The sequence below is a fragment of the Pimephales promelas genome, chromosome 5 (genome assembly GCF_988280905.1).
Source record: "Pimephales promelas chromosome 5, fPimPro1.hap1.1, whole genome shotgun sequence".
Lineage (NCBI taxonomy): Eukaryota > Metazoa > Chordata > Actinopteri > Cypriniformes > Leuciscidae > Pimephales > Pimephales promelas.
In genome coordinates, this window is record NC_142773.1 from 37,516,452 (window position 1) to 37,529,117 (window position 12,666).

A 12,666-nucleotide genomic window follows, 5' to 3' on the forward strand; every position below is an offset into this window, starting at 1 on the left:
ATGCATTCAAAAGCTGGACTTTTGTAAGTAGTCATTTCTTTTGTGGAAATGTATGATTGCAACACCATATGACATCCTCCTTCCATCCGGCTGTGTGTCAGTGGGAGTGGCTCATGTTGGCTTCTTTGCTTTCTGCAAAAAGGATGGCTCTTCTGAAATATACTGTAGCTGCTTAAAATGACAGGGCAATTCTCACTGTCTCAGCAATTACACCACTACGATGATTTTTACTGGGGTGAGTGTGAGGATTATTGATCTGTGATCGGTGTGTTTTCTTTTAGTAATGTCTAATGATTTAATGGCATAGAAACTTGCAGAAATGCATTAGTCATGCGTTATGGGTTTATACCGAGTTGTGATGTCAATTTTTTACTCTGTATTAATGCATTTGTCTGAAATGTGCTTTATATATTTTTATGCATCATGTGTTTTTTTTAAATAGTATTTTTTTTTTATATATAACCAAACATATATGAAAAAAACAAATAAAAAAAACACAGTAAACACTGTAAAAAAAAATTATTTAGTCAAATCAACTTAAATAGTTTATTTAGTTCAGATAACATATAATTTTGAGTTTCTGCACTGTAAAAAAAAATATTTTCAAGATTTGTTATCACAACATTTTTTTATTTTGTCAAATCAACTTAAATAATTTATTTAGTTGAGATGATTATTTTGAGTTTTTGGTGATTAAATCAATCCCCTTCATTGTATTAACTGACTTTTTCTAGTTCAATCAACTTAAAATTTTAAAGCAACCAGGTTACTTACTTTTTTAAGTTAAACCAACAATATTTTTTTACAATGTGGTGATTAAATTATTCTCCTTCATTGTATTAACTAACTTTTTCCATTTCAATGAACTTAAAATTTTAAGGCAACCAGGTTACTTACTTTTTTAAGTTAAACCAACAATATTTTTTTTTACAGTGATTGTCATTGTTGTTTGGCAGCTACCTAATTGCCTCTATATTTTGATAAAGATTTATATTTGTCATATATTCTGTACACTACTGTTAAAATTTTAGGGTGAGAAAGATTTAATTTGTAAGAAATTTATACTTTTATTCAGCAAGGATGCATTAAATTAAATTTTTTGGAACTTTCTATTTATCAGAGCATCCTAAAAAAATATGCATCACATAAATATTAAGCTGTTTTCAACATGAATAGTAAACAAATGTTTCTTGACGAGCAAATCAGCATATTGTGATTTGTGAAGGATCATGTGACACTAATAATGATGCTGGAAATACAGATTTGCATCACATGAACAGTTATTTTAAATAATATTTATATTTAACGTTATAATACTTCACAATTTTACTGGTTTTGAAACTTTTGAATGTGTGTGTGTGAGAAAGAGAGATTAATATTGTGAAATATCTTGAAATATAATGAATGTATTTTAAAATATAATTAATTCCTGTGATGCAAAGCTGAATTTCCAGCATATTACTCCAGTCTTCAGTGTCACATGAGCCCTTACAAAAAGCCCTTAATGAATAGAAACTTCACAAGAACAGCATTTATCTGAAATAGAAAGCTTTTGTAACATTATACACTGTACCGTTCAAAAGTTTGGGGTCAGTAAGAATTTTTTGTTTTTTGAAAGAAATTAATTCAGCAATAATGCATTAAATTGATCAAAAGTGACAGTAAAGGCATTTATTAAAAGACATTAGACATTTATTACAAAAGCTTTGATGTCTCTCTCTCTCTGTCTCTCTCTGTTTAGGCTAAACACGGACACTCATCCGTGTCCCCCGTCTCTGTATCAACGGATGTTTCCAGTATGTCCATGTCGCCCACCTCATCACGACTGAAGTATGTATCTCTGGGGGTGCTGGTACTGCAGACCACCACCTTGGTGCTGACAATGCGTTATTCCCGAATGCTGCAATCTGAGGGTCCACGCTACCTGGCGTCGTCTGCCGTAGTGTGTGCTGAAGTTCTTAAGATTGTTGCATGCTTGCTGCTCGTCTTCAGAGATCAAAGTGAGTCCTCTGATCAGTCTATGGTGATATTTCATTTCAGTAAGCTCAAAACCTGAATTTTAAGGAGCGAAAACCAATGTAATCATTTACTTAATCATGGAGTCTGTCTGTACATAGATCTCTAGATAGCAGAAATTGATTCAAACAGAAGCTCAGAGCAGTGGAGGAGAGTTTTGCCTCACCGTCTAATGTGCAGTGCTGTGTGTGACTCTTAGGTTTCAGTGTTCGTGCTCTGAATCAGGCGTTGAAGGAGGAAATAATCAACAAGCCTGTGCTGACGCTGAAGTTGGCCATTCCCTCGGGCATCTACACCCTGCAGAACAACTTGCTCTATGTGGCTCTGTCTAATCTAGATGCGGCGACCTACCAGGTGAGAAAACATCTATCCAGAAGAAATTTCAGTTAGCTCAAAACCTGAATGAGCGAAAACCAATGTTTACGAGACATGAACAGGCGAGTGACAAATATACACAATTTCCCAAGAAAATGTAAAATGTATCCCGACAGCGCTAATATATAAACGCATAACAGGCTTACCATAGTGAACCAGGGTAAAACAAAAACATGTTTTGACTCATCATTTAAATTTTTGTTAATTTGTGGCAAAAAAGTTTCATTGTGTACATTTAATATATTTAATTGCCTTTTATTTTTTATATTTTTATTTTTCATGTTAGTTTTTGGTTATTCATTTCATTATGTGCTTTATTTCATTTTATTTTTATTTAAAATATTGGTATTGTAGTTTTTTTGAATTTTAGGTTTTTTTATAGCTAATAATTTTAGTCCTTTAACTTCAACTTAGTTTAGTTTATTGCCAAGGCAACATTTCTCGTTTTCGTTTAATTTTTCAGCTATATTTTATTTTTTTTTAGGTTTATTTCAATTAACAGATTTAAAAATAAAAATAGTTTTAGTTCTAGATTGTTTGTTCTATATGGGACTTTTAAAAAAAATATGTGTGTGTTAGAATTGAACTGAGTAGAAAAAAAAATAGTTCATAATACATTTCATTACTCATAAACATGTTGTCATACAAAATACATGTTATTTCCAGTAAATGTATGTGATATTACTAATTAACATTTGAAATGTCAGATAAATTGCATTGTATTTTCTAGAATTCTCTAATTTACAGTCGGAAACATCAATATATAATTAATAATCGAATACAATAGCTGCTGATGTTTCCGTGGAGGAGATTTTAGTGTATGTATACTTGATGTTCAAAGTTCTTGAATGTTTTTGAAAGAAGTCTAGCCCATTAACACAAATTCATGAAAAACAGTAATATTTCTGTTCACTTTGATCAAATGCAATGCATTATTGCTGCATAAAAGTATTAGACTTTTGATGCCAAATTTTTGTGAAATGTCTTGTCTTTTGGTTTTCCAGGTTACATATCAGCTGAAGATTCTCACTACAGCGCTGTTCTCCGTGTCCATGCTGGGCAAAAGACTCGGCATTTACCAGTGGATCTCACTGCTCATTCTGATGGCTGGCATTGCACTTGTCCAGGTAAGGGAATAGGCTAACAGTTTAGTTTAGGGTCCAATTCTCATTATTAGCATGCATATTGCTAGGATATTGACTGTTTATTAATTCTTAAAAGCAGTTATTAATTCTGCATGACCTTATTCTACGTTCCAATACCTAACTATTAGTAAACAGTAATTAGCAGTTTATTGAGGCAAAAGTCGTTGTTAAAGGGGTGGTTCAGGATTTTGGACATCAGGCCTCATTTCCAAGTTATCCTTAGTGTTATAGACCCCTTTTCAGTTGGTAAACACGGTGACGTTTTTATCTGGGCGAGCTGACGAGACTGCGTTGGTTGGCCCTAGGGATGCACCGATATGAACATTTTGGCCGATACCGATAACCGATAATTCTTTGTATTTGAAAGCCGATAACCGATATATCAGCCGATAAATCTAATTTTCCAATTTTTATATAATTTTTGAAAGCCTGATTGCAAAAACAAAAGTCTCACAATTAAAATCCGTTCCCTAACAATTCATTTCATGTAGCCGATATGACAGCACATTTTGCACTTAACTATACTTTCCTTTTTGATTCCAATCATATTTCAAGCAATTAAGATCAATCATGTTGAACAGTCCGCACCTTAAGTGTCTCAGGTGTCAAGTGTTGAAGGAAATAATTCATTATTTATCAGCTTTAATATACCAGCCAAATTTGATTATCGGGCCGATAACGATAACATAAAAATGAGGAAATATCGGCCGATACCGAAATGGTGGCCAAAACATATACAATTGCACTGGTCTGCTGGACTTTGTTGAACAAAAATAAACAATATTTTGTTGCTTAAGCTTATGCATTCAGTCATTATTCAATGGTATTCTAAAAATCCATGTGAAAAAAAAATTCTTCTCACTGTTCTCGGTTCAAATATTTATGCAATTAAAATGCAATTAATTAATTACAAAGGCTCTAATTAATTAGATAAAAAAATTTAATCGAGTCCCTAATTATAATTTTATTTTGTATTTGTATTTACTTTTATTTATCGTATTTTTATTGTATTTATTATGTATTTTGAATTCAATTGTATTTTAATTACTTAATTAATTTTATCATTTAATTTTATACTGTTTTTCTCTGAACTGGGACCCCCTTTTACCTGACGTTCGCCCTATTTACAGTATATAAACGACTCTTTCTTTGTTTGTGTTTGACCTGTGCCACCAGTGGCCGACTGAAGTCACGTCAATCGCCCAGCAGCAGGATCTGACGGCCAGCTCTCAGCTGATGGGACTGCTGGCGGTGCTTGTGGCCTGCTTCTCCAGTGGATTTGCTGGCGTGTATTTTGAAAAGATCCTCAAAGAGACCAAGCAGAGTGTCTGGGTCCGTAATATTCAGCTAGGTCAGCGGAATATATGTACATAGAAACCACCCAACAATCCATCGAATTCCTGAAGCAAATTTTTGGTAGACATTGTTTTACGAGTTTCTGCTTCAGGTTTCAGGGAGTGTGTGCGTGTTTGTGAGCCACCATTCATATTTAAATCATTACACTTGTTCCCTCCCATATATCAGGTTTATTCGGACTGATTTTTGGACTTGTGGGGGTGTTTGTGTACGATGGAGAAAGAGTGCGTGAGAATGGACTCTTTCAAGGGTACAATAATGTGACGTGGACTGTGGTGGCTCTTCAGGTACATCTTCACTTCCTCTTCTCAATACAAACAAAAACATCCTTACATGCAGACCTATATGTCACATTGTAATTTGTGTTTTGTGTTTGCTCCACATGCTTCTGTAGGCTTTGGGTGGTTTGGTCATTGCAGCTGTGATTAAGTTTGCTGATAACATCCTGAAGGGCTTTGCCACATCCATCTCAATCATTCTGTCCACCCTCATCTCTTATTTCTTATTGGAGGATTTTGACCCTACTAGGTAATACAGTAGTTTTTTCAAAACTCATTGATTTTATTTGGGTCTTTCTCAGGAAAGTGCCATGTCACAAGCTATTGAATATTCCTGTGAATAACCAAACTGTGTGTTTAAAGACTATATTTAACTTAAGTGTGAACGTGTTTAAAGATCCTCTTTCCCACCCTAAACTCACACCAGTGGGTGTGTCAGTGTTGTTGTGTTGAACTGGTTGGGCATTTTTTTTTTGATGGTTAGCCTAAATTCACATTTATTTATTTAGCTGATGCTTTTATCTAAGGAGACGTACAAATCAGAAGTACAGTTATGTAGATTTTTTAAGTGTTTATTTTGTACTGTTTTACTTCAGATTTGTTTGTTAAATGCATGTCCTGACCAGAGTGACATTTTTGTCAATTTACATTGTGCTGTTTTACATGTTCAAATTATGCCGGAACACATTAACATTTCCTTTGAACAAACCATCAAACAGTCCCTTTATACCAGGGGTGTCAAAGACACATGAAACCGCAGGAAAACAAATCAAACAATTGTGCGCATTCATTATATTGGTAATGTCCTGCAACAGAGCAGATAAACTCCACTTTCCAGAAAACTGTGTTGCCTGTTGTAGCTTGCAGAAATAGAATCCTTCTTTTAATTACACACACAATATTTGCTGTTCTCGCCTGAAACAGGATCTGTGGGTGATACAGAGAAACACCACACCACAGTTTCCCACACTGAATGTAAGACGCAGTAATACCGACAAGATGGAGAAATTCAAGGGAGAAGTATTAGAAAAGTCAATTTCACAGTTTACACAGTTAAAGGGGTGATGAACTGAGAAATCAAATTTGCCATGAGCTTTTGACATCTTAGAGGTCATCAGATTATAAGAATATACAGTTTCAGAACTGAAAACGTCCTTGTTAGTCCAATAAAAGCTTTTATTGACACCAGGCTCAGCAAACGACTGGTTTTTCAAAGTGGGGAACTATGAGTCAAAGAGGATAAAACGCCACCCCCGCAGAAGAAGATCAACGCCTACTTCAACACGGCCGGTTTAGCCCCGCCCATCGATTCGCACATTACACACATAGCTAAATAACATAGATGCCTACCTCGTGATGACAAACTGGATCGAGCTACCGAGCAAAACAAAATATCGTGCAGCGCCTGGTTGTGGAAGAAGACAATCGCTGCATAATCTTCCTCTGGATTCCAATAGGACTGCATGGATAAACTTTATTTTTAATGGCGAGGTAAAACATTGTCCGTCTGTTCGCTTCATTTCACTGACGATTGTTTTGTAAACAAGACTGGATTTGTAGACCGAGAACGGTGCTGTGCCGTCTGTATTCGATCCGACAGGAATGGTGCAACACACGGACTCTGGGTCGAACATGTATGGGCGAATCATTCCGGTTGCCATTTTACAACATTGGACGTTTTCAAAACAATTTCCCCCACGTGCACCGACGAGTGAGTTGAAACTCATTATAATATGCAAAACTGTTATCCACTCACAGCAGCGGGCGTTTACTTCCAGGTCTTCAGTGCGAGACGCCCATAAAAACCAAGCGTTTTTCAGCGAGGCTCAAAACTAGGGTAGAAAATAGCATATTACTTATTCATTTTGATGTTTTTGAATGCAAAAACCAATCGAATGTCATAAGTCGACCTCAGACAACAATATAATAACATTTAAAAAGCCAGTTCATGACCCCTTTAAATTTCTACACCTTTGATTTGTTGTTTTGTGATACTGCAAAAAAAAAAAAAAAATGAAAACAATTTTGAGATGTGTTTTTTAAAAGTTGAACTTGATTTTAATTTGAGGGCCACATTTTTAGAACGCAGTGTCATGTGCGAGACACTGCAAAAGAACTGCGAGCGCTACCGTCAAACACGTCCGTCTAGGGTGACCACCCGTCCCGCTTTGCGTTGTACCGCACAGCATTTTAACCCCCTGTCCCACTCGTCACATCACATATTGAGGAAATGTCCCGTATTTTCATCAGTCTATTGGTTTTAATTATCAAATTAATAAAACGTGCATGCGTTCTTTTGCTTTTTAAGAATTATTTTTACTTAATCTTTTTTCTTATTACAAGCTGTGATTGCAATATATAGAAAATTTGGCGGTGGTGCATGTTTATTCAGAGTTGGCGCCATCTGAAGTCCTGGCAGGGGTTGGCACTCTTTCTTCACAGGTGTTGGGCCATCTAAATCTTCGTAAGAGGCTGGATCCAAGCCGGAGCTGGGCTAATACTCTAGTTACCTCAGAATGGGCATCCCGAGGTAGAAAAGAGAAAAGCAAATGGAAAATAATTAGCGTATATGCTTTTCACAACATTCAAGCAAAAGAGAATTTAAAAAGGGAGAGTGAGTCGGAGCCTCAAACATTATTAGGAAGGCTGTTCCAGAGTTTAAAAGCCAAATGTGAAAACACTCTCCTTGGATATTCTAGGTACTACCCAAAGTCCAGAGCGTGATGGATAGTGGTGGTGATGGTGCAGTGGATAAGACACATGCCTTTGGTGTGAGAAACCCGGGTTCGAATCCACCGTGAGACACCTGGGCAAGACACTTAACCCTTAGTTGATCCAAAGGCATGCAACCTCTGACATGTATAGCAATTGTAAGTCGCTTTGGATAAAAGCGTCAGCTAAGTGAATTAATGGATAGTAGGGCGAAGCTGAACCCTTTAGGGCCTCAGAGGTCAGTAGTAGTACTTTGTAATCGATAAGGAACTTAATAGGTTACCAGTGTAGAGATGATAAAATTGATGTTATATGATCATATTTTCTTGACCTTGTAAGAACTCTAGCAGCTCTGTTTTGGAATAACTGTAGCTTGTTTATTGAGGATGCAGGACAACCACCTAGTAATGCATTACAATAATCCAGTCTAGAGGACATGAATGCATGAACTAGCTTTTCAGAAACAGATAACATGTTCTGTAGCTTAGCGATGCTTCTGAGGTGAATGAAGGCTGTGTTTGTAACACATGAAATGTATTAACCTGAGCGCATCTGCCTAGTGCAGGTTTATAAAAACCAGTGTTGTAGTACTCGAGACTCGGACTCGTCTCGGACTCTCGGATATTTTAATGGTCTTGGTCTTGTCATGGACTCGTGTGCATTTGGACTCGGAATTGACTCGTACTCGAAAAATTTTTTTTTAGGACACGGACTTATTCCCAAGTCCACTCGAGTTCAATTCAAAATATTTTTCATGATTACACTGTAAAAAATATTTTCAAGATTTGTTATCACAACATATTTTCTTTTGTCAAATCAACTTTATAATAATTTATTTAGTTGAGATAACTTATTATTTTGAGTTTCTGAAGGTTAAATTAATCTCCTTCATTGTATTAACTCACTTTTTCCAGTTCAATCAACTTAAGATTTTAAGGCAACCCAGGTTACTTACTTTTTTAAGGTAAACCAACAATATTTTTTTACAGTGTAGTAATCACAACATTTTTTCTTTTGTCAAATCAACTTAAATAATTTATTTAGTTTAGATAACATATAATTTTGAGTTTCTGATGGTTAAATTAATCTCCTTCATTGTATTAACTCACTTTTTCCAGTTCAATGAACTTAAAATTTTAAGGCAACCAGGTTACTTACTTTTTTAAGTTAAACCATCAATATTTTTTACAGTGTATTAATATATGTTAATAAAATATTTCTTTAAATTGATTGACACGCCCAGTGATTGGTGATTTTCTAGTGCGCAACTGCGCATGACAAATTGTAATAAAATTACTTTTAACACCACCTACTATGTGGCCTTTTTACCCTAAACTGATCATATTTTTTAAACTCTAAGTAAATTCAGTAAAAAAAAAAAAAAAAGGATTTCTCTAAGTAAATAAAAGTAAATTAGGTAATCAACCCTCACTGGTCTCGGTCTTGACTCGGACTCGACCGTCTCTGGTCTCGGACTCGACTCGGACTCGACTCTCTACGGACTCGGTCTTGACTCGGACTCAACTCTCTCTGGTCTCGGTCTCAACTCGGACTCGACTCTCTCTGGTCTCAGTCTCGACTCGGACTCGAGTGAGGTGGTCTCGACTGCAACACTGATAAAAACAATGGAAAAGCAACAAAAAATGCGTCTTCCATTTGTTTGCTGAGCCTTTATCAGTATTTCTAGCTATTTACAGTCATATTTCTCCAGTTCTAATATGCGATTTGCTTGGCAATTTATTCAGTTTTAGGTTATGAATTCCAAACGTACTGTGACAGGGTTGAAAAAATCTGAATATTGTGGTGATAACCTATTTTTTTGATTATTCTTTGAATTTTCTGGCATAAATGGCACTGTTTCTTGGGAATGACCCACTGTGTAGGACTTCAGGAAAAATAAAGCTTCTTTCTTTTGTAGTGTGTTCTTCCTGGGCGCGATGCTGGTTATCACTGCTACGTTTCTCTACGGGTATGAGAGAACCCCAGACCGGGGCAACACCAATAAAGTATAGAAGACTGGACAGGAAGTGATAAATGACATTGGAGTGTGTGCTAAGATGCTATGCTTCAGGACAAGAGAACCAGTGATACTCTAAGGATGCTATTACAAGGTAGCACAAAAAAGATTACAACCATCCAGAACTTGAATTGTCCTCTATGTCCCATGTCATGTCATCATAACAACACACAGAACCAAAAATGGAGAGCTATGGTGAGACGTTGTTACACTCAGCTGAGGATGTTTAAAGTAGTAAAAAGAAAACCTTTTGCTGATAATTTACTCACCCCCATGTCATCCAAGATGTCCATGTCTTTCTTTCTTCAGTCGAAAAGAAATTAAGGTTTTTGATGAAAACATTCCAGGATTTTTCTCTGTATAATGGTCTTCAGTGGGAACCAAACGGTTCAAGGTCCAAAAGACAGTTTCAGTACAAACTGCAAACTGTTCAAAGGGCTTTAAACGATTCCAGATGATGAATAAAGGTCTTATCAAGCAAAACGATCGCTCATTTAATAAATAAATAACAAAGTTTAAGTTTTATAAGCTCAAATCGCCTTGCTCTGGTCACGTTTGTGACTCTTCAATTCGAACTCGTTCATCAAAATTAACAAATCTTTTTCCAAGTCATTTGGTTAATTCCATGAATGAAACGAACGAATTGACTCGGAAAAAGATTCATTCATTTTGATGAACGAGTTCGAACAGGAGAGTCACGAACATGCATCGCAGAACAGAGCAAGGTGACCATTTGTGCTTATAAAACTTAAACTTTGTTATTTATTTATATAATGAGCGATCGTTTCGCTTGATAAGACCCTTATTCATCGTCTGGAATCGTTTAAAGCCCTTTGAACAGTTTGCACAGAAACTGTCTTTTGGACCTTGAACCGTTTGGTTCCCACTGAAGTGCATTATATATGGAGAAAAATGCTGGAATGTTTTCATCAAAACACTTAATTTCTTTTCGACTGAAGAAAGAATGACACGGACATCTTGGATGACATGGGGGTGAGTAAATCATCAGCAAAAGTTTTTTTTTAAAGTGAACTACTCCTTTAAGGACCTCATTTAAAATGTGTTTACATATAATGAGAGATCTCTGTGACAGAGCTTCACAAATTCCACATGTTTGCATATTTATTTTGTGTGCCATACACTGGTATATCGGAAACGCGATTGTTTTACTTGAATGTATCTGTTGAGAAATATCATTTTCTCAAAGCCAATAAAAAGTTGTTTCTTAAAATGTCTTCCTGCCATCTTCGGGTCATAAAACATGTTCAGGCTCAAAAGGTAGCACTGACCACGTTTTGATTGGTGGAATAATCTGTGCATTGTGGGAAATGCTGAGCTGGTGCTTAAGAGATCAGACTCTTGTGAGATGCTCAGTGCACTTTTATTAGTCCTTGAATGAACAATGTGAACTGTCAGACCTTGTTGCTCTTTGCTGGGGGTTTCAATGGAAATATATATGTTGCATCACAGTTTGTTTTATGCAAAAACGACTTGCATGCAAGAAGAGAGGTGAAGAATCACTCCCCCCAACCCCCTCAAGTGGGTCTTTCTTGCCCATAATGCAATGTTATGAAACGTTTCCACAGTAAACTTAGTCTCGTCCATTGCATAGACTCGTTTTGCAGTGGGAAAGCATGTGGAGATCAAGGGGTTTTTGTTCTTCCTCATCCTGTTTGAAACGCTGAAATCTTGAAGTAAAAACCACTTATTTGCTGCTGGTGTTCATGCATTTTCACATACTAGGTTCATACGCTTTAATGTCTCTTTATTTAGATGATCATCTTGAGGAGGAATATGGCTTTGACAGAGATACAGAAGATGTAACTGAGAAATGATAGAGGGAGATGAGGTGAGGTATTTATCATATTACAGAGAATGATCTGTTCGACCTTCATCTAGATCAGCGCTCCAAGCTTTAGACGTACTGCATGCATCTCCACTTCCAACGAAAGGCTATCGTTTCCCTTGAAAGTGATTTAGGCGAAGAATAAATGCTCAAGAGTCATTATTTTCTGTTATATGTCCAGACTGGATATCACCTCTTCATATCAAATTCAGTGCATAATAAAACAATGCCATTCATTATTAAATTAAAAGCATGCAAATAATGAATAAATCTATTGAGTAATTTATGTGTAGTAAATTTAGTAAACAGTCTCTCATGAAAGCAACAGCCACACACTTATACTGTCTTTATGTTGGTTGGTTGGTCCCTCAAGGGAAAGATAATTAATAAAAATTATTTTCATATTTCCTCACTCTGTAAACATCCGACTAAATAAACTGCTAGCTTTATATAAATCTTTACTTAAATATTAATTTGCATTTTGCGTGCCAAGACCGCAATGTATTGTATCTTTACTGGTATTTAAACAGCCCTGTGTATAATTTTTGTGACTCATGCTACTTTATTAGCAAAAGCATGATTTGGGAAATCTAAAAACTATAGCAAGGAGGGGTTTATTGTTCATAAAAATGAAGTGATTGTGCCATCCTTATCAAAAGCAACCTATTTCACTCTTTTGTTTGTTATATTGGCTATATGCCGCATTTAAAGGGATAGTTCACCCAAAAATGAAAATTCTGTCAGTAATTACTCACCCTCATGTTGTTCCAACCCCATCTTCAGAGCACAAATTAAGATATTTTTGATGAAATCTGAGAGCTGGATCACTCCTCCATACTAGTCCATAGGCTTCTTGAGGAATTGAAACTTGCCGGCCTCGAAAAGTTACTAAAGACATCGTTAAAAAGTGACTTCAGTGCG

At 36.0% G+C, this 12,666-nt stretch overlaps 1 protein-coding gene across 2 annotated transcripts in view; it reads left to right on the forward strand.

Annotated features, from left to right (window-relative positions):
• slc35a3b (solute carrier family 35 member A3b) overlaps positions 1-10,209 on the forward strand; it is a 24,083-nt gene extending 13,874 nt beyond the window's left edge. For both annotated transcript variants that reach the window (XM_089131436.1, XM_089131437.1), the window contains exons 2-8: positions 1,742-2,000; positions 2,216-2,370; positions 3,396-3,518; positions 4,713-4,887; positions 5,061-5,179; positions 5,287-5,420; positions 9,801-10,209. In XM_089131436.1, coding sequence (XP_088987562.1) covers positions 1,742-2,000; positions 2,216-2,370; positions 3,396-3,518; positions 4,713-4,887; positions 5,061-5,179; positions 5,287-5,420; positions 9,801-9,894 — 1,059 coding nt within the window. In that variant the 3' untranslated portion in view covers positions 9,895-10,209. The remainder of the gene's footprint in view (positions 1-1,741; positions 2,001-2,215; positions 2,371-3,395; positions 3,519-4,712; positions 4,888-5,060; positions 5,180-5,286; positions 5,421-9,800) is intronic.
• The last annotated feature ends 2,457 nt before the right edge of the window (positions 10,210-12,666 follow it).